At 36.3% G+C, this 26,961-nt stretch overlaps 4 protein-coding genes across 6 annotated transcripts; all 4 read right to left on the reverse strand.

Annotated features, from left to right (window-relative positions):
- Positions 1–6,622: 6,622 nt before the first annotated feature.
- On the reverse strand, positions 6,623–19,965 carry LOC121256652. Of its 3 annotated transcripts, XM_041157499.1 has the most exons (9): positions 19,887–19,965; positions 16,429–16,584; positions 12,093–12,185; positions 8,804–9,088; positions 8,468–8,712; positions 8,151–8,359; positions 7,902–7,994; positions 7,730–7,825; positions 6,623–7,147 (listed from the first exon to the last, which is right to left on the reverse strand). In XM_041157499.1, the coding sequence occupies exons 6-9, from the start codon at positions 8,316–8,318 to the stop codon at positions 6,788–6,790; spliced, it is 717 nt and encodes a 238-aa protein (XP_041013433.1). In that variant the 5' UTR covers positions 8,319–8,359; positions 8,468–8,712; positions 8,804–9,088; positions 12,093–12,185; positions 16,429–16,584; positions 19,887–19,965; the 3' UTR covers positions 6,623–6,787. The 3 variants fall into 3 exon arrangements, with proteins under 3 accessions (XP_041013433.1, XP_041013434.1, XP_041013432.1); XM_041157500.1 differs by lacking the exons at positions 12,093–12,185; positions 16,429–16,584; positions 19,887–19,965 and adding an exon at positions 10,451–10,835 and having other exon boundaries at positions 8,468–8,706; XM_041157498.1 differs by lacking the exons at positions 12,093–12,185; positions 16,429–16,584; positions 19,887–19,965 and adding an exon at positions 10,451–10,835.
- On the reverse strand, positions 12,172–13,937 carry LOC121255260. Its single transcript, XM_041155536.1, has 5 exons — positions 13,801–13,937; positions 13,501–13,648; positions 13,326–13,413; positions 12,453–13,242; positions 12,172–12,185 (listed from the first exon to the last, which is right to left on the reverse strand). Exons 2-5 carry the CDS (start codon positions 13,557–13,559, stop codon positions 12,172–12,174), a joined length of 951 nt encoding a protein of 316 aa, XP_041011470.1. The 5' UTR covers positions 13,560–13,648; positions 13,801–13,937.
- LOC121255261 lies at positions 13,559–16,082 on the reverse strand. The gene is made up of 2 exons (XM_041155537.1): positions 13,665–16,082; positions 13,559–13,567 (listed from the first exon to the last, which is right to left on the reverse strand). The coding sequence occupies exons 1-2, from the start codon at positions 16,080–16,082 to the stop codon at positions 13,559–13,561; spliced, it is 2,427 nt and encodes an 808-aa protein (XP_041011471.1).
- A 4,153-nt stretch (positions 19,966–24,118) lies between the features above and the next one.
- Positions 24,119–26,260, reverse strand: LOC121256653 (flavonol synthase/flavanone 3-hydroxylase-like). Its single transcript, XM_041157501.1, has 3 exons — positions 25,730–26,260; positions 24,589–24,916; positions 24,119–24,497 (listed from the first exon to the last, which is right to left on the reverse strand). Exons 1-3 carry the CDS (start codon positions 26,191–26,193, stop codon positions 24,285–24,287), a joined length of 1,005 nt encoding a protein of 334 aa, XP_041013435.1. The 5' UTR covers positions 26,194–26,260; the 3' UTR covers positions 24,119–24,284.
- Between the last annotated feature and the right edge of the window lie 701 nt (positions 26,261–26,961).

A 26,961-nucleotide genomic window follows, 5' to 3' on the forward strand; every position in this document is an offset into this window, starting at 1 on the left:
TTGCCTTCTTTCCTTCTGTCATTCTATGTTTAAATTCGTAGGCCAATGGGTTTATTTATAGAGGGTCAAAGGATGTGAATGAAAAGTTGTAACTTTTTATTTTTCCTGTAATATGATATGAACAGGTATATTTATTCTACTTGTTACAAAGTGACAATTGTTTGACCTAGTCCAACGCGGTCACGTTGCTTCCCTCCATCTGGCTTGCCCAAGTTCGACTACCAACCAGTGTTTTTTGCATTTTATTTGCAAGCAACTTTGTGCCAAGCGCCTCGGGCCTCACTATTAAGGTCTCAGTCTTGTCCCTAACACTAAGGATCACAAGCTTGCCTTGGTGAGGATGATGATCGAATAACCTTGCCAATTTGTTTGGCCTTTAACAATGGAATATTGTTTGAGTGATGAAATAGTGGAGATGATGATGAGTTCGGGTGTTTTAAGAAATGAATAAGGGTGTTTGATGCTAAGTGGAATGGCTTGAAGGTAGCCCTTGATGTTGGGGACACTTGGATGATAATTAAGGTTGGTATGGTGAAATATAGCTAGAGTTTTTGTGTGGTGGCTAAGGATGATTTCGAGATTGGGAATAGATGGACTAGGGTTTGAGTCTTGGATGAGATGCTAGGGTTTGGAAAGTGTTTGAATGAGTCTAGGGTTGCTCCTTGACTTTAGGGATTAGGAGATGGAAGATAGAATTTGAATATGGCAATATAGGATTGGGATTTTTGGTTGACTTGATTGACTGTAGTGAATGAGAGATTTGAGGGATTGGATATGGTAGATGAGATGGAGTTTGAATGAGTTAAGGGTTACTTCTTAACTTTAGGGGTTGGCTAGGATAAGATAGGGAAGATAGGATTTTGATTTGAATATGGTAAGAGGATGGAGTTTTTGGTTGACTAAATCTATGGAAGGAGTTAAGAGATTTAAGGAATTGGATGAGTGATTGGAGAGATTGAGTAATTCTAGGGAAGTTCTTAGAATTAAGGGATGTGATTAGAATGAGTCAACTTTCCTTGAAGTAAGGAAATTACCAAAGAGGTCTCTTAATGGACGGTTAGGGTTTGTGTGAGTGGGGGTAATGTGTAAGTCGGCTAAGGCTTAGTTGGATGAAGACTTTGTGGTAGCCGAATATGAAAGTGGAGTATATGGACTAGGGTTTTATGGAAGAGGGCGGCTAGGTAATTTATGGAAAGTGGACTATGGCAAACACAATAATGGGCGAGACTTAGTGTTTGGGTGGATCAAATGAGGCAATATGGATGAATACGTATAAACATTCAAGAACACAATGATGAACAACTTCGCCACCAAGTCAAGAATGCACAAAGATGAATAGACTCAACAAAAGAATATGAAGACTCTTTTTGGTTTATATGAATATTTAGATATGCAAGAAAGTGTAGATAAACAAGATGGAAAATAAGAACAATGAAGATAATGGATGAACAAGATAACACTTCAACTACTTATTCACAGATTGCACAATAGTTGAAATAATTCTCATAGATTGATAAACTTGAAAATAACAAAGATAACACAACTTGGATTCACGAATTGCGCCAAATTGCAAGAACAAGATAAATTGAATCACACATATTCACAAATTGCAAAATGATGATTCTTTACTAGGGATTCACTAATTGTACCCAAGTAGCCCAAGTGTCTAGTACCAAAAGGGTGATCTCAAGAACAAGTATACCCACTTAGAGAATTTTTCAAAGGCTTAAAAGATGTAAACTAAATGCCTAAGGGTCCTATTTATAGAGCTTACAAAGTAGAAACCCTAATTGGTCCCTTGAAAAATAAAATAAATAAATAAAAATAAGTGATAGTAGCGTGGGACCCATGGGGGTCCACGACATTGGCCCTTGATGGCCTAAGCTGGCCCACGGCATGGCCATGGGCATGGCTAGCGTGTGGCTGGCATGGCATGGCATGGCCCAGGAAGGGCCTGGGTGCTAGCCTACGCGCGCTGGGCATGTGCGTGCTATTCTGTGCGCTGCTATTGCTGCGCACTGCTGGCATGCCCTGTGCTGGGCTTGCGCGCGTTGGGCACCTCGCATGCAAGGCTGTCTGTTAGACCCCCACGTCAAATTACCTCTAGAGATGCCACACATGCCCTAGTCATGGTGGGGACAAGCACCTTGGCTAGCCCATAAGCATGCCTTGGCTCATGGGGTGACATGCACGGGGCCCCCAGCATGCATGCATGCCTTGGCCTACGCATTAGCACACATGGGGCGCCTAGCATGTAGGCTAGCGAGGCTAGTGAGAGTGTGCCCACTCGCGCAGCCATGCACGCGGAAACGCGTACACCCATGCACGCAGGCATGCACCGCAAGCTCATGCGCGCAACATTGGACAGCCAACGCATTCGCGCGGCATTGCAAGCAGCAGCACGCTGCGCACGCTTGGGAGTCTCAGTGCGCAGGCCCATGCACAACTTGATGGGCCGCGTGGCGCTTGCCCGCGCCCATGTGCCGCAAGGCCATGCGCGACACTTCCAGCCCACCCAGTGTGTGTGCGCGCGCACATGTCCAGCCCTGCAGCACACCAGCGAGGTTAGTGGCATGCCTCACGGCAGTCCATCCAGCACACGGCTCTAGCCCGTGCCTTGCAGAGCAGGTCAATGGCATGCCCACCAGGTATGCCATCTAGCGCATGGCTCCAGCCCATGCCCTGCAGCCTCAGCACCTAGGCCACCAGCTTGGGCCATGCCGTGCACCACCATGGCTCACCATCAGCAAGCCATGCCGCACCACCTAACCAAGGACCAGCCTAAAGACCACCATGCACCAACTTAACCCACCATGGGCCATGCATGCCACGGCTAGCCTTGGTCCATGACCACTATCATGTTATTTATTTTATTTTATTTATTTATTTATTTTCAAGGAATCTATTGGGGGTTTCCAATTTATATTGCTTATAAATAGGACATCTTTCATTTGATTTAGAATGTTTTGGCAAATTCCTAGAAGGAAGACTATTGTTTGAGAGATCACAAACCAGTGCCATTGCACTTGGGCTTTTTGGGTGAAATTTGTGAATCCCAAAGAAAGAATCACACTTTGCAATTCTTTGAATAAGTTTGATTCATTCATCTTGTTATTTGCAACTTGGTGCAATTCGTGAATTCAAGTTGAGTTTATCAATATATGAAATTTATTCAATTCTTGTGCAATTCGTGAATCAAGTATTGGATTATTATTGTTTGTGCTTTTGTTCATTTAAGTTCATAAGTATTTACTTTTGTTCTTGAGTGTTCTTCATTGTTCTTTAGGGTTCTTCATATTTTTGCTCTTCCAAATCCATAAACCCTAGAAGTCGACCAACACTTGTGTTAGTCAACTTTTCATAACTCATTTGCATCATCTTTTGCCCTAGCCGAAACACTTTTCCCACTTGAATTCAAATTCAAATTTCGGCAACACTTGCCTTATTTGGATTTGACCTAGCAGTCCATCACACTTGCCAAATTAGTGTTCCTACATTTTAGGAACCCTAATTGAACACCTTATTCCATATAGCCGGCCATATCCATTTCCCATTAACTTCCAAGATTTTAGGAAAATTTTCTAAAATCTCTCACTAGCCATACTCGACCAACCCTAGCCGCCCCACTCCAAAACACTAAACCTAAACCCTAGCTGTCCATCACTCACCTTCCAAACCCTAAATCCTATCATCCAAGTGGCGCCAACCCTAGCCCACTCTAGTGTCGTGCGCCCTTCCTCCATTGTACCTCATACAATTCTTTGACCTTTTCCCCCACTTCATACACTCATCTTAGCCTAAACGCCTAATCTCACCATACCCAAGTGGTCACCTTGACCACCATTGCTCAAGAACCAAGCAAGAGAGGAACAAGGTTTCGGTCATCACAAGACTACCATTGGCATGGAGAACAAATGGCCAATTACCTTTTATAAATCCATTCGAATAGAAACAGACTCATTCGAATACAAAATAACATGTTCAAACGACAGTCGTGAAATATAGTCCGTACGTCCGTTCGAACAATTAAATATTTGTTCAAACAATATTAATTTCAAAAACCCCATTTGAACGGACATAATTTATGTTCGAACACTCCGTCCGTTCGAACAAAATCAAATATGATCATTTATTCGAATGAATATTTCTTACGTTCGAACGGTTCAAACCGAGAGTTTTCCATTCAAACGTATTTTTTAGACAAAAAGTTTTCATCTTAAAAAAAGATATCCGTTCAAATAGGTTCGACTGGTTCTGTTCAATTTTATCTTGAAAAATTATTTTTTGAGACAAAATTTAATTTTCGTCTTCAAAAATCTTTTGAGACAATCTTTTTGAGTGGATGCTCAAAGGTTATCATGTTATGTCTTTTTACATGTTTGTTTTGGGTGGCTTAGCAAATTGGAAATCTATCATGATAACTCCATTTATGTCCCTTTTTTTATTTTCTTGAGCTGATTGGAGATTACCTGTTCATATTTTTATGTCACTTGTTGCATCATAATTCATTGATTTTATGTACTAACTAATCATAATTGATTGGTTTGGAACATCACTTTAGTTGAATTCACGTGGTCATCGATTGCCCTCTATTCAACCATTTGTAACAGTTAGACATAAAATTTGTAACTATTCACTACAACATATACTAGTTTTTGTCAAGAGGAACTATGGTCAGAAAAATTATATCCACAGTGACAAAAAGTTTTTTCTCACCAAATTGATCCGTGGCAGCTTGGTGGCATATAACTGGTGAAGTAAGGCCCTTTTTCCACCAAAAGTTGAATTCATGACAAAAACTTATCTTTCTCCACGACATTAATGGCGAAAAAAAAATCCCTAATTTCGTGACAAATAGTACTAGACCTACTCTTAGGATCGTGAGAAATGAGTAAATTTCTCATGAAATTCAATGGTGGATAATTGTTTTACCCATGACCATGTTCATGAAAAATACTTGCATTCCTTTTTTTTTCCCAAGAAAAATAGTCATGCAATTATAGATTTTGCATGTCCAGTGTTTATGAGAAATAACCATTTCCTACCAAATGCATAGTCAAAACTAAACTAATTACATGATCAGATTTCATGGCAAAAGACCAATTTTGGAATAAGCACAAAAACATAATTGTCAGACCAGCTTTTTGTTATAACCAAATCTCATGAATGAAGCCTAATTTACACGGAGTGATTGGCATGACAAATAAAAAAAAAAAAAAAAAAAGGCAAGCAAAACCTGCACATCATCCACCAATTTTCCTTTCCTTAAAAACACCAATTTTTAATAGAAACCTGCTTATTGAAACTACAAATTACCAACCATTAGAAGAATATCATAGCTTTAAGACTAACTCAAATATACAATAAATTAATGGCCATTCACTTCATAAAACCAACATACAGTACCTGAATAACTTCAACAAAAATATCAAAAATATAAATTCTATATATCATAATACTTTTACACATTTTTCAACTGGATTAATTAGTTAATCAAGGCCTGCTGATTTACAATATATGTTTGCAAATAGGGGAGTACAGGAGGTAAGCCAACTACATCAATAATGTTCATAACAAAATCCAGCTACATGTACACATTTTTCTTGTTCTAGACACATTACTGCAATAACATGTGTGCTCCAATTCAACTCCATTCATAGTTGGTTGCAAAGCTTCTAAATCCACAAATATGAAGTGCTCATAGTTACCTGAAAATATCATTTGCTGATCTATATTAGCCATTAGAAAACATTTCTTACCTAGCTACTAGGACATATGCTTTGCAAATCATATTTAGGAAGATTATATAAACAAGCTGTTTTGTGGTTTACAACCTCTATTTAATAGCCATTGAACAAGATTTGCCCAGACTTCAAACAATAACTCATTCTAAAAATTTTGATCATAAAACATTTATACAACACCATATCTTTTCCAGCCATAAATACCCCACCATTTTTCAGATTCATAAACAGCCACATCTTACTGTTTTTACATACTTGCTGCCCTATATATTTATTTACTTTATTTCCCCCAAGCCCTATAATTCATGAGTTGTGCAATCTGATAATGGAACATACCTCAGATTTATTCCTAGCCTTATCCATTTTGACTGCATCTATCTAGACTTGGCACCATCAATTTTTTTATCTCCACATACTCCAACCACTATTTGATATATTTTTATATTTATACATATATAACCAAATTGTAAAAAACATTATCACCTTCCATGTGCAAACAAAGATGTACTATGATAACTCATGAACTAAGTTAATTGGGAATAATTAGAATCTTAGCAAATAACTAAAGAATACTTACTCTTGTGCAAGGAATACAGCAAATATATATCTGCAGGAATATCTTATGAACTCGATCTGGTGCCCTGGTCTAGAACCTGTATAGAATAAAAAGATTAATGTTATTTTAGTATTAAGAGTAGAAATAACCAATACACAAAGTCTACAAACCAACTTGGAACAAAGTATAAGATAATCACCCCTTGATGATAACTAGAAGTCTTCTGAAACAATAAAATTCTTTCGTAAATATATATATATATGCAACCAACCCAGAGTCAAATCTCACACACTTCCTCACGCTCTAGACAAAAGTTTTAAAAACAACATATCTTCTCTGCCACTTGTTCTAACATACCCTACCACAAAATATTTCCACTAAGCCCCATCAAAATATTTCCCCCTACAAACTGCTAGTGCCTTTGGATTGATACAATCCACAAAAAATGCCCACAAAAAATTCTGTTGTACCCAAATTCAACAGATGCCTAAGCATCTTGCTGAGTCTCTCTATGAGACTCAGTATTTCCTTCCAACTCAGACATCCTGAAGTTCATCCCTTTCTCACACTCAGAAAATTCTCTCCTCAATCCGGCCATATCACTCATTATTTGGTCTAGTTTACTCTTGTACATTTCTGCACAAGTTTTGTTTCGTTCATTCTCTTCAGCCAGACGCACAAATGCCTTGCTCTTCTTCATTGAGGGAGAGGGGTCGGGAATGACCATGTGCCCCATCCCCTGGGCGTACCCAGATCTAAATCCTAAAACATCTTTGAAAACAGCTGCAGCCGCTTCATCAACGTCCTCCTCAGGGTCTTTTTCGTTCAATTTCTCCACCATTAGATTCTGAATATGATATGAAAGAAAGTCATACTTTAGTTAAATACAGTAAATCATATTCAAAATGAGAGCTTTTCCTCAAGCAAAATACACTATGAATTAATACTTCTAAGTATAATGAATATGGTATGAAAGAAAATCATATAGTCCTTAGAAGATTGAAGCAAACTTCAATCTCATTTAATTTCTCCACCATTAGATTCTGAATATGATATTAAATAATATCATACTTTTGTTTCATGCAGGAAATCATATTGTAATCCATATGATATGTATGTATATGATATGATATGTATAATGATATAGTCCAGCAAGATTGATCAGAAAATGAATATGATATGTATAATGAATATGGTATGAAAGAAAATCAGTCCTAATATAATTGAATCAAACTACAATCTCTACCATATTTCTCCACCATTAAATTCTAAATATGATATGAAAGAAAATCAGACATAAAATTAATACAGTAAAACATATTTAGAAAATCATACACTACCTAAATTTACATGAAATTAATGAAATACGTATAAGGAATATGGTATGAAGACTATCACAGTCCAGCAAAAATTGAATCATCAATCTCACATAATTGTTTTCAGTTGTTGCGTTGATAAATTTCCCCTTCAGCCTCGACCAATGTGTTTCTTTATAAAAAGCGACCATATTTGGTGTCGTCTCCCGCTGTCACACATTGTTAGTAGTTAGGCTCAAACAACACAATTTTAGTACTTATATTATACATCAGAAATGACCATACCTTCTCTTCCAAAATCCTAACAAAGGATTTCCTTCCGCCTGTATGTTTCACCTTCAGTTTTGAACGATTCGTACTGTTTCTTCGGGACTTCTCCTGAATTATTTTTTTTAATTCATCAAGTCTCATTTATTCACTTTACTTAAATGGAAAAGGCATCAAACTAATATTAAAGAGCATTCAACACATAGATAGAAAGCCAAAAATAAAGGCAAAGCCATAAAGTACGAATTAACACTAATATTTACATACCTTGAATGTTCCGCTAGCCCACCTTTCACATTGTGATTGCCAAACTGCTTTGTCCACCATTTCTGTCCCACCACGTAGGGCATCCTCATGCGAAGCATATTTTAAATATACTTTGTGCAATTCATAGTGATAGTGATTGTACTTATCGGAAAGATACGTTATCACCATTTCTTTATGGTTGTCTTTGTCCAGTCCAATACAAAGTCCGCCTGCAAGTTGAAAATATAAAGAGTACATATTCTCATCAAACACACAACTGACTTTCAGTTTTATAAACTACTACATGGGAAATTCCAGCATATATAATAAAGTCTTACCCTAACACGATCAATTAGCTCTTGCTTCTCCTCCTCAGGTACACAACTCCAACTTGCATGCCTCATGTCGGCATATACTTTAACGATCCAAGTCACTCGACCCGTAAAGATTGAGGCATGCTCGCACGATGGACCTCTATGACCATCCTTTATAACCAATGGAATCTTACCCACCTTTCGGAGGCGGTCAAATTGTGTACCCCGTGCAGGCCCTCGGCCTCGTTTCTTAATGGGTGGAACTAAATCTTGAAAAACAAGGGGCCAATTTGAATTACTATACTAGTATAACATTTTGAAGCAATTATGTATAACCAATCGTACTAATGGCTGCCATACCTGTACTAATATTCCCCTCCCCACCTTGTGCTACATCCATGGACTCCAGTACAGGTTCAGCTACTACAGCTTGAGTCGATTCATTTGAAAATGTGGCAGCTGCTGTAGCTTGAGTTGATTCACAAGAAAATGTGGCCTCCTCGTCATGTAGATTCCTTCTTGGAGGCAATCCTTGTGCATCTTTCCAGCTACGTGCAGAAGATTCTGCTCTTGAGTGTCCACCTCGCCCCCTCCTACTCCCTTTTACAGATTGCCACATCCCTCCCTTTAATGGACTTCAAACAACTTTTGAACATGCAACCACCAAAGTAATCAATATCAAACTTGTTTCGAAAACAATTTATACCAAAAATATAACTGGCAGTGCCCACTATGTATTGATCCATTTGTTACCTCGACCTTACCATACATTATATTCTATACTTACGTATAAGTTAGGACAAATTCATTGATATGCAAACTTAGTAAAACAGTGTCTAAATGGTGTGACCACAACTCCATGAAGCCCAAAATAGAGTATATGTGACAGGAAAAATAAATATACAGCATTTGATTTCCTCGGCATGTGTAACAACAATCAGAATTTTACACATGTGGAATGGTTTCTTTTAAACTTACCTAAACAAGCCTTTGAATGATAACAAGACAAAAACTAAATTATAAGACGCCATGTAACTGAGACAGCTTGCATAGTGGTTACTTTTATTATGAATCTGGTTTTCCCACAACTTCACAAGACTTATCACATATAGAGTTTAAACTACATTTAATTTTGAGTGTGCAAACCTCTACTTAAGTCTATGCATAATCATTAAAACATGTGAGAAAGGTACAATTTTACATTCTTCCCCCATCTACACAGATCATTCATTTTGTGACTAAATATAGATTATGCATGCTGCCTAGTTGTCTCTTTGATGTAATTAATCTTGTCTTCAACTTTATTAAAATTTTATGCCCAAACTCTTCAAACCTAAAGGCTCAAATTCGACTTTTCAGACTGTACAATCGTAGTGTACAGTCATTGACTGTATTTAATAGCTTCAAAAATAGCCAAGAACCTCTACTAAAATATCAGAATTTAGGAAAACATTTGGAAGACAAGGCTCTAATTAAGCAACATGCAAGACTTTAGAAGCCTATATACTTTTACTCATTTTATAACACGTCTCTTTAGGGTATCCTCTTACATTTTTTACAAATGGTTTTCCCACCCACTGAAACATATGTGTTATGTCTCACTTTTTTAAATAAGCAACACATTTCTAGCAAGTAAAAATCAACCAAGCAACACATTTCCCAGCCTCAAATAAAAGGCTCTAATTAAGCAACATGCAAGACTTTAGAAGCCTATATACTTTTAGTCATTTTATAACATGTCTCTTTAGGGTATCCTCTTACATTTTTTACAAATGGTTTTCTCACCCACCGAAACATATGTGTTATGTCTCACTTTTTTAAATAAGCAACACATTTCTAGCAAGTAAAAATCAACCAAGCAACACATTTCCCAGCCTCAAATAACAAAAAAGGGTTATTCACAAAAAAGCTTTGTAGAAGAGTGTGTAAAACAACACATCTAAGTTGGATCAAAATGCTGCCAGAAATAAGTTGGAGAATGACTCCTGGCAGAAGGAAAAAATATACCTGGTCAACTCTTTGTAGTGTGGCACTAAAGGAGAAACTTGAGCCCCAAAACCAAGGATGTTATCCTGCCGCAGACAGCTTCAGTGGAAGGGAAAATAGAAGAGAGAAGGTCTTTACCAAGCTCTTAGAATCAAGAAGAGAACCAGGGAAGCAGCTCACCAACTCTCTCGTTTGTTTTCAGACTACATGTGGTTATAATTTCCTCTTGTATTGTAGCCAAAACGCCAGCTGTCCAATATGATAAGTGACTTGTTGAGGGCTGACTGCTGGAAATGACCCCTGGCGCCATTTGATATTGCAAAATCTTTTGTTATCCCGCCTTTTCATTTTAACTCCCACCTGATCTTCACATGATAGTCAATAAAACTGATTTTTCACTCAAATTCTGCAACACAGCAGATGTAATCTCTGTTGTACTCCAAGTTGTTAAAAAAAAAAATTTCTGCTTGTGGGCACTTCTAATTGGTATTTGACTCTGGTGCCTGAATATTTATTTTTATTGATTTTAAATTGAAAGAAAGATCAAAGTGCCTACAGCTTTGTATTTAGTTCTTACAAATACAATGTAATTTATATATTATACTACTTATTAATTTTTTTGGTTTTCATTTCATGCCCACAACTTTGTATTTAGTTCTTGCAAATATAAAACCTCATATTTTGCTGCCCACAATAACCCATCTACTCATCAGGAAAGCTTTAATTATATGTCACTTTGTTAAAAAAATAGACTTTTTAGCAATGTTGTTAATTGGAAGATCCTAAGAAGGGTTGTAGTTAATATATGTTAATTGCCTGCATTGCTCTCCAGGAATTATGTCATCCCTCCCCCTGTTATCCATTACTGCTTCTCATCATCATAATTCTATTAATCTGACTTTCAGTTACACGATTCAATCTCATCACCAATCTTTTACATTGATCCCAGTGAACAAAATACAACACAGTAGTGAACTATTCACCCCCTAGCTGGAAAATCAAACTACTCCATCATTCAAGTCCAACAAATGGAATGCCTCGACCCTGGATGTAAGTGTTCCACAATGTTAGCTGTGAGAAACCACTCCATCTGCACACAATATTAAAACCTCATCAGTAACTATTTACTCCCTTTACCTCTATATATGTTTTCTTTTGATTGTTAAGTACTACAAAATTTTTATTAACATTTGTATCTCTTCATCCCTATCATGTATATATTGTTATAGGCACACATACATATCCGTAAGCAAATATCTTACTCGATGAAGATACTTCAGTGATAATGCATGGTGATTTTGTTAGTGGAATCTTGAATATGCTCAACCTATACCTACCAACTGCATATATAATATATATATAAATACCGTATATATTTAAATATCTAAATCTGTAAATCATGATTTGGCTACAATACTTATCTCTTTCTACCAGTACTCAAAGTTTTTGAGATAGTATTCAATAAGTTAAACTAGAATATGATGGGTATGTAGCATTATTGCAACCCTACGATCCCATGATCCCCTTGCAACCCAAAACAGGGTGTCAACCTCAATCCTGTATGGTTAACCTATTATCCCAACCTCAACAAACAAGGAATCTGATTTCTATGTACAGAATGCTAAGCAATTATATTGACTGCATGTCATTTCCGATATAATACCTTATGAACCAGCATCTCTTACTCCAATATGGGTTGTGCCTACACTTACATGTCACCCACCTTCCTCTACTCTGAAAATTTAGCATGTGCCGTCTGCGAAGAACACAGACACAACATAAGCTATTAGTATAGCTTATGAAAAGACATTTATTGTGTGATTTAAACAACTTAAGTCTTAATATGGGTTGTGAAATGGAAATCATTAATTAAATTCATATAATTTTCAACTCTATATATCTCTATGGTTGATTATAAATGCAGCCAATGAATAGATAAAAAAAACTCCAAAACAATGCAGCCAAGTAATGACTACATTATAAATTTCAACGAAATTAACATATTGAATGGGTTGTGAAATACCTTCATCATCATCCGTCTCCTCATGTAGATGATGGTCAGACTCATCACCGGAGATACCATTGTTATCGCCAAGTGTGTCATCATCAATAAATACATCATCATCAACAGGTTGGGAAGGGTCTCGACGTGATATGATTAATGGATCAATGGGCAAATGCTCTTCATCGTCTCGATGCAATGGATCAAGCATGCCTGATTCACTCTCTACGATAGGGGGATAATTATTGACATTAGTTTGACCATCATCTTCTGCTTCACCAGTAGAAGATTCGTCATCATCATCCTCCTCCTCAACAGTAGTCATCGAGTGAATGTTGTAAACATTCCTATTTGTAATCTTATGTACGACTTGCCAACTTCCCCCCAATGTCAAATCCGTGAGATAAAACACTTGTAGTGCTTGGCATGCTAAGGCGAAAGGCTCATCTTTATACCATTGCCTAGCAGTATTCACTAACGTTAAATGGTCCCTGACACGTATCCCCCTTCTCGGGTCGCTAATGTCATACCAAGCACAACTAAACAAGTATACCTTACGCCAACCCATGTACTGTAATTCTATAATATCATTCAACACACCGTAAAAGTCAACAGGGGATCCCCGATGCTCGCCATGAACCACCACTCCGCTGTTTTGGGTGCGGCGACGCCTTTCACGCTCTTTTGTATGAAAGCGAACTCCGTTCATTATGCATCCGGCATATGATGCGACCCGCGGATCTGGACCACATGCTAATGCATATATGTCATCGGTGATCTCACCTGGTCTAATTGCACGCAACTCTCGAATCTACCATACAAAAAATAACACAGTTATATAGTTGCTCTTTAAACAAGGGATACTATATATACTGCACTGATTTCGTATCTTACGCGTGATCTGAACCATGCTGGGAATTGACTTTGGTGCCTACGAAGGATGTTATTCTGGTCCTCTTCTACCATCTTGTTATAGTGCTCCCTGCATATATGTTTGAAAGCATTACCCAAAGGCTAATAAGATGGTACAACCATCAATAAAGTAAATATATCTAAATGGTGTACTTACTCTATGTATTGCGTAACCTCCGTGCAATTATTAAGTACATACCATCGGGCCTTGGCCATTAGTGAGTCTGCTAATTTGTGATTAATTGATGTCCCCAACGGTCGTACCTTTTGTGAGAAAACAGACAATCTTGGCTCATTTCCCAACCCTAGACAACCAAGTACCACGTCATTGTTGCGCTCCTCTCGGTTAAATCTCGTCTCAATATCATGAAGATACATAGAGCAAAACGTTAGGCACTCGAGATGAATATATGCCTCAGCAATTGAGCCTTCTGGACGGGCTTTGTTGCGGACGTACCGTTTGAACTTCCCTAGATACCTTTCAAAAGGGTACATCCATCTGTACTGCACTGGTCCTGCCAGCAATGCCTCCTCTGGCAAATGAATTGCAAGATGCACCATGATATCAAAAAATGCAGGAGGAAATATCATTTCTAGTTTACAGAGAATGATGGGGATATTTGCTTGAAGCCGATGCAACACTGCTAAGTTTAATGTTCGTGAACATAATTCTTTGAAGAACCCGCTTAACTCTATTAAGGCTTGACGCACATCCGGCCGTAGGAACCCACCAATCACAACCGGCAGGAGTGCTTGCATAAAGATATGACAATCATGGCTCTTCATACCACTAATTTTTCCATCACTGACATTGACACACCTGGCTATGTTTGAGGCAAAACCATCCGGGAATTTCACTTCTGACAACCATGCACAAAACTTCCTTCGCTCATGCAAATTTAACATGTAGCATGCAAGACTCATAGAAATACGATCACCATTATGTTGTAAATGCAATTCTTTCCTTAGTCCAAGATTTGCCAAATCCCTACGCGCATTGGCAGAGTCCTTAGTTTTTCCTTCAATATTCAACAATGTTCCCAAGACGTTATCACAGATGTTTTTCTCAATATGCATGACGTCCAAGTTATGTCTCAATCCCAAGTCTAACCAGTAGGGAAGCTCAAAAAATATAGATTTTTTTGTCCAATTTAATTGATTGGGTGTTCGTTTCCTCTTCACTGAAGATTTACCAAACTGCACATGTGAGACCACATTTAATTGCTCTAGCAAAGCATCTTTCGCAACCCTTGTTGGTTGTAGTTGGTGCTCCTCGGACCCATTAAAAGCATTCTTTTTCCGTCTCCAACTGTGATTTAGTGCCAACCACCGCCGATGACCCATATAACAATGTTTGCGCCCATAAACCAACCAAAGAGAATCTGTTTCAACTGTACATGCTGGGCATGCCATCTTGCCTTTTGTGCTCCACCCAGAAAGATTGGCGTATGCGGGAAAGTCATTGATAGTCCAAAGTAACGTTGCATGCAATCTAAAGATTTGCCCAGTGTATGCATCATAAGTTTGAATACCCTCTTCCCATAACTCTTTCAACTCATCGACAAGAGGACGCAAATACACATCAATATCATTTCCTGGTGCCTTTGGGCCAGGGATTAGCAATGACAACATGGTGTATGGATCTTTCATGCATAACCAAGGGGGCAAGTTGTAAGGTACAAGTAGTACCGGCCATATGCTATATGGTTTGCTCATGTTATTGAATGGGTTAAACCCATCACTCGCTAGGCCAAGTCTAACATTGCGAGGATCTTGGGAAAACCAACCATGTTTGTTATCAAATTCTTTCCATACACGAGAATCTGCTGGATGTCGCATGCAGGTCAGATCTTGAACATGTTCTTCTAAATGCCATCTCATGGCCTGGGCTGTTTTCTTTGACATAAATAGCTTCTGCAAGCGGGGCTTCAAAGGAAAATACCGGAGAACTTTTTGGGGTATCCTTTGATGGTTACTTGTGCTTGTAATCCACCTAGATGCATTACATTTTGGACATTCATTGAACTCGGCATTTTCTTTCCAAAACAATGCACAATCATTTGGGCAAGCATGTATCTTTTTGTAACTAAATCCCAAGCCACGCTCCAAGCGACGAGCATCGTTAAATGAGTCAGGAAAAAGGGCATCGGGAAATGCAGCTTGCAAAAGCTTTATAACCATGTCAAAAGACTTCACTGTCCAACCACCAAGTGTCTTGATGTGAAGCAATTTGACTATAAATGAGAGCTTCGAGAACTTTGCACATGAAGGATAAAGTGGTCGTCGTGCGTCAACTACCAACTCCTCGAAATTAAGGTTTGTTGAAGTATTAGAGGTGGGTGGTTCATCATTTATGTTTGCATTTCCTTGATTTGTAGCTGAATTATCCATGAACGACCCAACCCGAATGTCATCTAACGTATCATCGACATCATCGATGTAGTCATTGTAAGCCGATGCATCATCACCTTCTTCGTCTGAAAATGTAGCATCTAGGAAAGGATCATCTTCCCCATGAAATATCCATTCCGTATAAGTTGGATCAATCCCTATGATGAACAAATGATCTTCGACTAGGCTAAGAGTATGGAAAGCTCTATTTCGGCATCTCTTACATGGACATCTAATACGATCAGATCCAGGTGAATGGGCTTGAGCCATAGCCATGAATTGTCTAACACCTTCACCATAATGGTTGGAATGCAATCTATCTTCGATATGCATCCAAGCCTTATCCATCTTATGCAGGTCACCAAATAGTAGGAAAGAGATTGTTAGTGTGGTGAAATTGGGTGTGCAATGAGTAGATAATATTAAAAAAACAGCATTTTAGATTCTTACTTGGAATCAAGCGTTGAGTCTCAAGTTAGTACTGAACTAAATATATTACGATTATAAACTCAGACTAACCATGGGATTCGTGTACAGGTTCTCAGTAGCCTAGTTAAAACAGTGTATTTTGATGACAAAGGCCAATTTGTGAAATTAAAACTGAGGGTACTTATTCAAAAGGAGGCATGCATATATAATAATCAATGTTGGAATATGATTGCGAAATTTGTAAAGAACTAAGAGGGAAAATTACCTTTACTAAATAGGCAATGATCTGCAATAGATTACTTGAAATAAGTTTCTCCTTCCCCCTATTGACAACTTGGCCGAAATTCGAGACTTTTTACTCTATTCAGCAACTATGATCCAAACCATATGAAGGGTCGTAGCTCTAAGTGCCGCTTACCACCTATTCAATGAGGAAAGTTTGATGAGAAAATTTTATGTAAATTATTATAGAGAGAGTGAGAGAGAGAGAGAGAGAGAGAGAGAGAGAGAGAGAGAGAGCATGATAAATGACCCTATAAACTTCATACAAACACTATCGGACACATCGTAGTATCTAAGAGACTACCAGAAAATCACAGCTCTAGTCTTCATATATATATAAACTTGATGACAGCCCCATGTAAACAGGAAGTAAACATAAATAACAAATGCACCAAAGCAAAAATCAACTAGATCGTGTATATATATATATATAAATATATATGAGATCATCACAAATAACACGAGTTAAGAAGCAAAATTTCACATACATTTATTGGGGCTGGTTTTCCTACAGCAAATCAAAAAGGGATATATTAGCTTCGAGACTAAATGTGTAATGTATATCCAAAACATCAGAACAATCCAAGACTAAATATGTGAAGTATATCCGAAACATCAGCCATCTTCAGACTAATGTTAAAGAGCATTAACCACTAGATGCATTATATAGAAGATTAATGTTAGAATAAATTCCCTATGCATCGTTAAATCGTATACATGGGCTCTGTTTTTGGTGGGGAAAAGGGCATTTCTGAAAATTCTGCATATATATATTTGTTGATGGCTATGATGTTTAGGAAATTCATTATTACACATGTCAGATGAATGACTACAGCATGCCACTAATTTGGAACACAAGATTAAGAATCGCATTGGGCACAATCCGAGCTGTTGAATGAGTTAAACATATGCTATTGGAAGACTTATATTTTTTTTGTCAATAAGAGTAGAAATAACAATTAGTACCTGTAAAATTGCTAAACTATGTGTATATTTCAGGTAAGACAACTGCACAGATGGTTATTTTAGAACAAATTATGTTTGTTGGATGATTCATACCAATCACCATGTAGTTCTTTTTCCTTTTTCAGTCACCAACAATACATTACAGTATGACTAGTTGGAATGAATTTAGATTCATTCCAGTATATAATTGTTGTTTTTCCAGGTTTGCTTCATTTTGCATAGTGGTGTGAATCTACACAAGCTTGTTTAGGTTTATAAGGGCACTAAACTCTATGTAATGACCCAACTCAAACTTCAAATGGCAAAATGAAGCCAATGTCATAACATTTAAACAGAAAGATTGACATGATCATGATGTAATGTCTAAAATTATAACTAAATAAAAGAAAGATTGACATGACCATGATCGATACTACTCATCAATTTGTAAAAACCACAAAACATTTTATTTTTCCTTAAATAAAAAATTCCAATCTAATTAAGTATTTCCGGTGTCAGTAAATATTTTTTGTTCTTTTTTTTCTGTTTTTTTTTTTTTTTTTTGTTGCTCACACATACAAAAGATTTTTTTTTCTTCAATTCCTTTTTATATCTCTCTCTTATCAGCCTCTTATTGTTTAAAGAAAACAAAATATTGAAGTTGATCAGTAGCATATATGGAGAAAAATTAAGTTAATAAAATACTGATGCAAATCATGTCACATATAAATAATTTGAACAAAAGTAAATAGTCTCAAGAGACATGCCAATTAAGTGATGAACTCGATCTCAAGTGTTTTGACATGTTATAGTCTCAAGAGACATCCTAATTATCAGATATTTCCATTACAGCTTTGAAAAATGAAGAAAAGGGTATAAAATATCTAGGGATAAATAAAGTGATGAAGCAGTTCAATATTAAAACTGCTGCACCTTCTAATAGCAGCAAAAACTCACCAAAATAATCTACCTAGCTACATCTTACTAATTATAGAAGACTAAATGAAAATCGACACTTTTATACCATTTCTTGTTCTTCTTACAAATCACATATTTATATGTGATTGCATATAGCTAGATAGATGGCCCTTGTTGCATGATTATGGGGTACCGAGAAGACCTTTTGCTATTAAATCACTTTAAACACAGTAACAAATTTCAAAATCCCAATCCCATAGTGTAATCAGTGCAAACCCACATGCAAGGGCTCAAAGAGCAAAGAGAGGTACTATGTCAGCGTCATCATTTGCCATACAGTTCCACATTACATCCACACGAAGTTAAATTATCTATCTAACTCCCTCAACTGTAAAAGCAAAACCATGGTCAAACCTTCTCCTTAAACAATTTGTCTCTCTCCCCTCCACTGTATATACTTCCATATACCTAGCTTTTAAATTACTCCTCACAAACATACACATAATAAACATCTAATTGGGTACTACGATTCTTTCTAGTTCTGACCAAGTTTTTTGTTTTATTTTGTTTTCTACAGCTTGTTTCAATGGCGAGGGAGCTTAAGAAAATGGGTGTGAAGTGTGTGCTGGTTTTTGTGTTGAATATATGGTGCAAGCTGGCAGGAGCAGAGCCTCAAGTACCTTGCTACTTCATATTTGGGGACTCCTTGGTGGATAATGGCAATAACAACCAACTCCAATCATTGGCTAAAGTGAACTACAGGCCTTATGGGATTTTCATACGTTTGATCATAGTTGACATGTTAATGATGTAACGTTTTTACAAATTATAACTAAATAAAAGAAAGATTGACATGATCATGATCAAAACAAGTGTCACCAATTTGTAAAAACCGCAAAACATTTAATTTTTCCTTAAATAAAAAAATCCAATCTAATTAAGTATTTCAGGTTGAAGTAACGAAGAAAATTAAGTTCTACTAATACTGATGCAAATCATGGCACATATAAATAATCACCCCAAAAGTAAATAGTACATACTTTTGATTATTCAAATTAATTAATTCTATATTGTGATCAATTAACTTCAACAAAGTTTTTAAAGGTTAAAGATTTTAGAAGTCTTTATCGTATAAATTGACCTCAATTGTCTTCTGGATGGAACTGGAAAAGGGTACACAAATCCTAGTCCACAGTTTTTAATTCTCAGTGGGTCAGAAAATGTATCTACCAATTTTTTCTATCGCTGTCTTAGTTAAGAAGTTAGTAACATCAGTAACACATGATGCACAGACTCATGTTGGGGAAAACAAAGACAAACGGGCTAATGGTGGTTTGGAATAAAGCATCGATCTTCTTTATTTTTTGAAGATGATGAGGTCTTTCAATGAAGAAAATCTCTACCATTAGATTACAGTGACACGAGGCCTATATACCAACCAGCAAGTGACAGTCCCCTTTATACCCAACAAACATCAATATGATATAACGTTAACACAGAACAGCATCATCGAGATACACTAAGGATTCATGAGTTTTAAAAACGTTATATTGAACACCATGAATGGGAATTCCTTACCTGACTTAATACATGTCGGCAGAAGCAAGGTGGCCAGACCCAATTACCCATAGAGACTGGTTACAAGGGGCAATCTTTGGCTACTGCTAAGGGAAGGGAGTCTCTTGAAATGAGTAAAGAAATTACCCATAGAAGATATTAGAAGATGAGCTACCCATAGAAGATACTAGAAGAAATTACCCTAAAATGAGTTACCCATAGAAGATATTAGAAGATGAGTAAAGCATATCGTTCAATTCCGCCTGAGATTTACGGATTTAATGAAACAGGGGAGGGAAGAAATTAAGTTGAGTGGTATACACGAAGTCGGCGTTGGAACCTCCAGACGAGTCTTCTAGGGTTGATTGAGGGTGGAGGCTGGCCGTCGGGCAGGAAGTAATCTCATGGATGCCCACGCTGGCCGTTGGAAGCTCCAGAGATCTCTGCTCGTTGGAAGTTCCAGCGGAGTCTTCTGGGGTTGATTGGGGCGGACGCTAGTAGTGGGATAGGAACTCCACTCGTGGACGCCAACGCTGGCCGTTCGAAGCTCTAGAGATCGATCTCTTATATCCTCAGCCCTAATTCCCTCAGCCCTAATTTCCTCAACCCATTAGTTTAACAGAAATGGTTTCCACGAAAAAAAAAAAGGCTGAGATTGGGAGGGAAGCAAGGCTCATTTGTTTGGTTCTCCCCGCGGAAAAGTGACAAAAGAGAATTCTCACAGACATTTTTCGTGAGATGGGTCTAACTTTTACAGCCAGGAAATTTGTCGGCACATTTTATTGCGGCAACAAGAATTCGTCGCAAAAAATCCTTTTTTCCACAAATTATAACTCGTCGCTCAGTAAGTCGCTGCAACAGGTGTTTTCATTTTCCACGCACAATGTTAGTGTGATAATGGAACTATTTCCCACCATGGTTTGCCTTGGAAAAAAAGTTTGTGAGAAAAGGCAATATATGTTGTGATTTGTAAAGTGGATGGTGTATTCTCTACATCGGATTTTAAATAGAATTTTTCTACTGTTGGACATGGCTTGAATAAAGAACTCCCTCAGATGAAGGAAGGTTTTTGTCACGGCAGAGGCAGAATCAGAAAATCTAGTTTGAGGGCTAAGTTAAGAAAACATAATTTTGGGAGTTAAATACTAATTTTTATATAGTCTGTTTTATAAAAACACATTCTAAAATCTAATTTTCATCATATTTTAAAAATTTTGAGAGGGCCAAAACCCCCAAGCCTTAAGATAGTTTTGCCCGTGTCATGAGTTAGTACTTTAGTAACATCATAACTTAACATCATTTCTGTCTATTTTTACTTTGTGAACTGGCTGATCTTTTGCTTCTGTTAATATATATATAAAAGACAGGTATTTATCCTAATTATGGTATGAGCGCGTTACTCAGATTTGAAGTTAAATCAACCAGATAAAACACATGTTGCGTTTAGTTTATACAATCTTCAAAATCCCTCATAAAAATAGAAATAAAAATCTTGTCAATTTTGTTATATCGTGATGGTTTTTTTTGTTTCAAATCACTACTGTTTGATTGAATGAGCAAATTATTGGAGTGGTTTCAAGATTACGTCAAGATGCTTATTGGAGGGAAGGTCGATTTAGGCCCAGTTTGTATTCACAACTCATTTCAATTCATCTCAATTCATCTCACTATTATTTATTATTATTCAGTAATTTTAATTTACAAATTTTATTACTATTCATAACTTATTTTACTATTATTTACAATCTATTTCAATTCATCTCAACTTATCTTCGAATTCAAACGATGCCTTAGTCGAGACTATTTTAGTAGTTTAGAATTGAAGATATTGGTCTTTATCGTTAGGCTCGTTTTCCCATTTGATGGGCCCAATCGGTTCATTTTGTTAACTAGCAGAAAAAAAAAAATTTCGCTAGCTGTTCAAATTTTACTTTTGATAATTTTACTCGATTTTGATGAAGGAATCGATTTCATATAAGGTCTTAATCAATTCGATAGTTCCTTGTCACCCTTTCTTGTCAAGAAAATTTTAGTGGAGTTCTTCAAAATTATTGTTTAAAGTTATGTTCAAAATTATCATTGGAATATTTTAATTTATTTTTTTAATTAATAATTAAGAAAATAATTATTAATAAAATTTTGTATTTTTATATTTAATAATTAAGGATGTTCGAAAAATATTTTTAAAAAAATTAAAGAAAAAATAATTTGAAATGTACTAGCAGGCCGCCGCGATTACGGCACCATCCTTTTTCTTGCATGCATTTGAACTATAAGCTGTTCATGTCTACGCCAACTGAAATAATTGCGAAGGAAAATGATATCTGGTCATGTAAATTTGTCCCCTTGAAATAATAAGTATTTTTTTTAATTATTAATTAAAAAAATTAAAATACACTGGAAGCACGCCCTGCAGGCCGGGCGGCCCTCAGCATTGTCCAATAGCGGCTTTGGGTGACAACATATATCAGTACGTTGGAAGGCTATCAACACAGAGAGTATTAATTGAGAGAGGCAAGCAAGGCGAATCCGATGTGCGAAGGTTTGGTCTAACTATATTTCTTACTTTTATCGCATCATATATCGCCGAGGTGCGAAGGTTTGGTCTAACAACATTTCCTACTTTGGATGGTCTAAAATATTCCTCTTGAATAGATTCAACTTTGTAGGCAAAGACTCGTGACATGCTCTCAAAAAAAAAAAACCTTAATTGCAAGTCACGTTCCTTCTCCCCACTTTCCAATTTTATATATAATTTACCGAAATCTACCATCTTTAATGCTTCTCCCAAGTGTTATATATATATATATTAAAGAGTTATTTCATTTTTAAGTCAATATGTAAAGAACATACTCAACATTACTTAAAAGTTAAGATTTAATTTGTAAGACTAGCATGTATTGTTAGATCCGTATATTTGGTGAGATCCGTATACTTGGTGGAATGGATAACTTAACCAAACTTTTTGCATAGGTGCACCATGCGGTACTGCTGGCAGGCTAGCTTATATTATAGTTTCGGTGCTTTTATCTACTTTAGATTTTGGACAATGTTGGGAGATCGAAAGTGGTGCTTCGCATTCTATTGATAAGTGTAATTATACTTTTTTTTTTTAAAATATATATATATATATATGATTTTTATATAAATTGAAATATTTAAAAAAATTTAGAAATTCACTAAAAACCACTTACTTAACTTTTAATAAAAGAAAATTTCTATACACTATACTACCATCTCATATATAAAATATGACACATTTATCACCATTGAATAATCATTTATTGCATGCTTCTATCATCTAATGGTGATGAATGTGTCACATACTACTTAGTATGATTAAAATAAGATAAAAATATGGTATATAACATAACTCTTAATCATGAGTATCCATCAATTTGAGAAAGTCATTTATTGGAAAAAGAAATTATTGGTTTAGTGGTCCCAGTGGTTTGGACGTGAAGTCTATTTATCATAGTTTTAAATTTCATACCGTACCACGGTCGAAATTTTTCATTTCGGCCGTCCGGCTGGTACAGGTACTATATATGTTCCGTACCGACCAAAATACCGGCCGTACTGGTCGGTACCGGTCGTTTCGGCCTAAATTTCGGCCAGTACCGGCCTATATTTCGGCCGATACCGGCCGATATTTCAGCCTGTGTTTTTTTTTTTTCATTTTTTCAAACTATAAATTTATTTTTTAACCCCCAATTCAGACTAGATTATTTATAATTTATATATATATGTATTTATATATAATTTATTTATATATAGACTATTATTTTGAAATATAATTTTTATATATATTTATATATATAATTTATTCATATATTGACTATCCCGAAATATTATCCCGAAACGCTATTCCGAAACGGTACTGATACCAAAATATTTCGTTGCAGTGTCTTGATCGGTACGACGTCCGGTACGGTATTCAAAACATTGCTATTTATGGTGTGTGTGCAGCCATTGAAATAAAAATGATAACATAGCCCCAATATTGCCTTCAAACGATTATTAACCAATTTGCTACATTTGATATGCATGACGAAAGAGAGGATTCCGCCTATAACTCTTACATTTAAAATAAAAGAGTATATAAATATACTGTATAAAAGTAAATTTATAAACTGATATGTTTTTGTGTAATCTATTATATCTAATTAATTTATAATAAAAATAATTTTATAATCTGACGTATGACATCAAACGCATCACTTTATAAATTTACTTTTTATGTAATTTATTTATAACTAAAATATTTCTCTTTATTTAAACATCTTATAACAACAACGTTTTTTCATAAAATAATTAATAAAGTTACTAACAAAACCTGGGGATTGTCTCACACTTATTTTAAATACCATAAAGGACAACATTTTCCATAAGAAGCAAGGTCTTAATAATAAATCTGCCTTATTGTGGAAGCTTATTGAATTTGCGGTATCGGTAGTCAGCAAATGTCTTGGTTGAATATTTGGCTGGGTTCTGATCATCCACGAGCTTTGCAAGTGGCCCGATCGTGGTCTCTTGTGGAGGCACCACGAACACTGCCCACGACATGCGTGTGCGTTCCTTGTTCACTAAACTCCTATGCAGAACACTCTTGTATTTCCCGTTGCTCAGCACCTGCACGCGCGCAACAAAATTAAATTAACCTTGTATTAAACACGAAATTACTTTAGATATAATTTTCTTTGTCATATATCTAATATTGTACCTCAAGTTGATCACCAACATGGATGAAAAGTGCATTTGGCAAGTAATTGACGGCAAACCAGTTGCCATCTTTGGAGACTTGAAGGCCTGGAACGTCATTGGGGACAAGCAGTGTGAGGGCAGACATGTCAGTATGAGGTTCGACTCCTAGAGCCAGTTGAGGTTGTGGGCAAGGTGGGTAAAAGTTTATTTTCATCTCTACTTCTATCTCTTCGCCTCCCAAAACTGTCTTCAAAGCCTTCCCTTCCAAACCTAGCCCCTCTGAGAGCAGCTCCAGCAAGGTGTCTGTTATCCTCAACATTTCTTTGTTATATTCCTCCGTCACTTCCCTGTTTTAGAAAGGAATAAATGAGTAAATAATTACAAAAGAGAAGAAGAAAAGAGACATAGCTACGTGTGAGTGTTGACAAACCATAATACAATGTAATTAATGCACCATTAGTACTCGCATGCAAGGTACGGAGACCAGATTGCTGCAAAACGGCAGAATAGATATGTCCTGTGCACAGAGTTACTTTATAAAAAAGGTAAATTTCTCATTAAAACTGTTTTTTGGGTATTATCCATTTTTTTGTTATTATTTATTCTTATTAACTCCGTTGTATTTTTATTTTATTTTTAAAATATTTTTTATTTAATAATTACAGAAGTGCTTTTTAATAATATTATAATTTTTTATTTTTTTAAAATATTTAAAAATACTAAAAAATATATATAAGAAAAAATAATAATATAACTAATGGTAATTTCAGCAGGAGCTAATCATGCTGTAAGCGGTGGCTGTAAAGTCACCTATATATAGAGAGTTAAGGTTCCATCAATAATGATTCAAGGTAAGTTCAAATTTGAATCAGCAATCAAACGCAATTAAAGCTAGCATGGGCAACTTTTAAACCCTTAAGTTTTATGCAGGAAAAGTACAAGACCTATGGTTGAGCGATAGATTTTCGTTTGAGTAATATATCAATGCAATATATTTTATAACATATTTTATATTATAATATGTGTTTATAATACAGATTATAAACACATAATTTACAAAAATAAATTTTCTTAAAATATTATTATATAAAATATTGTAAAAACTATGTGTGTTTCTCCTCTCTTTTTTTTGTTTTCCTTTTTAGGTATAAGTGTTATACCTGTAAGCAGGTGGGTTTTTGGGCCAGACGCCATGGTTGACCTTAGAAGGAGGAGCCATGAAATGGAAGAAATAGTCGATCCACTCCACCTTCTCATCGTGGTTCTTTGTCATTCTCGTCCCATACCCTTCGAACTTCCCGCTTGCTGCGTCGTTTGCATAGGCCTCCTTTTCCTCTTGTCGGAGCCCAAAAAACACCTCCCCCACTTCTTGGAGCCGCCGGACCAACGCCGGCGATATGCCATGGTCGGTGAGGAGGAAGAATCCCCATTCCTCGCACGCCTTAGCCACTTCCTGAACAACCACCTCGTGCGGCTGAGATAGGGAGATGACGGGCACTGTGACCCCCTCCACGGCCTTGCTGTTCTCCGGCCGCTCGTGCGCAGGGCGAATGAACTGTTCCGGCAGCTCTTTCACTCCGCCGACAGCCAATGACTGCACTCTCTCCGCAACAAGCTGTACCATTTTTTTTGGAGGTTGAGAGGAGAACGTCCGAAACTACGTGATTTATTTATAGTACTAACAATAGCATGGTGGTAGGTATGGATCACTGTTTACAAACGTGTTTGGAAGTTGGAAGGAAGTTGGAATGGTAGATATTACGGATATGGACGTTCCTCGTCCACAGAAATTCTCTCCTTTTTTTTTTCCTTTTTTTTTCCTACTTTTTCTTTCACCATTTTTTAAAACTATTTAGATATTTTTTAAAAATAAAAAAAATCACATATTTATTTTAACGGAAATGCTTTAGATCCGGAATTCGGGACCAAAAAGTATCCCGAATATTTTTTTATTTATTTAGTGATTAAGTAAGTATTTTTTAATAATATTATGAATTTTTTATTTTTTTTAAAAATGTTTATAATGATTAAAAAATACATGAAAAAAAAAACAAAAATAAAAAAACGGAATCAACCATTTGGTGAAATGCTTCGGATTACTTTTTCGGTAGCCTTAGCAGAACTCTTATTTTAAAATATTTAGTTAATCATTAAATAAAAAACTTAAAAATGATTTCAGTAGGGAATTTCGGTGGAAATCTTCTGTGCGCAATGGGCATGCCGCCCCAATTTGACAGCACTTTTTGACCGCTTGACAAAAATTTTTTTTTTTTTTACTTAGTGATTAAGAAAGTGTTTTTAAGTGTATTGATGCATTTTTTTTATTTTTTAAAAATATTTAAATGTATTAAAAAATATGAAATGAAAAAAGCAAAAGAAAAAAAAAAAAAAA

This window comes from Juglans microcarpa x Juglans regia, chromosome 3D (assembly GCF_004785595.1).
Source record: "Juglans microcarpa x Juglans regia isolate MS1-56 chromosome 3D, Jm3101_v1.0, whole genome shotgun sequence".
Lineage (NCBI taxonomy): Eukaryota > Viridiplantae > Streptophyta > Magnoliopsida > Fagales > Juglandaceae > Juglans > Juglans microcarpa x Juglans regia.

What these genes read in the sequence shown, in the direction of transcription:
- LOC121256652 (XM_041157499.1), bottom strand. Translation starts at nt 8,318, where the DNA reads ATGGTGATAACGTATCTTTCCGATAAGTACAATCACTATCACTATGAA. An exon ending in GGGCTAGCGGAACATTCAAG is followed by an intron (nt 7,995 to 8,150) that starts GTATGTAAATAT and finishes AAAATAATTCAG; the next exon opens with GAGAAGTCCCGAAGAAACAG. An exon ending in CAACAACTGAAAACAATTAT is followed by an intron (nt 7,148 to 7,729) that starts GTGAGATTGATG and finishes TATCATATTCAG; the next exon opens with AATCTAATGGTGGAGAAATT.
- LOC121255260 (XM_041155536.1), bottom strand. Translation starts at nt 13,559, where the DNA reads ATGGCCAAGGCCCGATGGTATGTACTTAATAATTGCACGGAGGTTACG. An exon ending in GAGGTTACGCAATACATAGA is followed by an intron (nt 13,414 to 13,500) that starts GTAAGTACACCA and finishes ACATATATGCAG; the next exon opens with GGAGCACTATAACAAGATGG. An exon ending in CAGCATGGTTCAGATCACGC is followed by an intron (nt 13,243 to 13,325) that starts GTAAGATACGAA and finishes TTTGTATGGTAG; the next exon opens with ATTCGAGAGTTGCGTGCAAT.
- LOC121255261 (XM_041155537.1), bottom strand. Translation starts at nt 16,082, where the DNA reads ATGGATAAGGCTTGGATGCATATCGAAGATAGATTGCATTCCAACCAT.
- LOC121256653 (XM_041157501.1), bottom strand. Translation starts at nt 26,193, where the DNA reads ATGGTACAGCTTGTTGCGGAGAGAGTGCAGTCATTGGCTGTCGGCGGA. An exon ending in AAAAACCCACCTGCTTACAG is followed by an intron (nt 24,917 to 25,729) that starts GTATAACACTTA and finishes TTTCTAAAACAG; the next exon opens with GGAAGTGACGGAGGAATATA. An exon ending in ATGTTGGTGATCAACTTGAG is followed by an intron (nt 24,498 to 24,588) that starts GTACAATATTAG and finishes GCGCGCGTGCAG; the next exon opens with GTGCTGAGCAACGGGAAATA.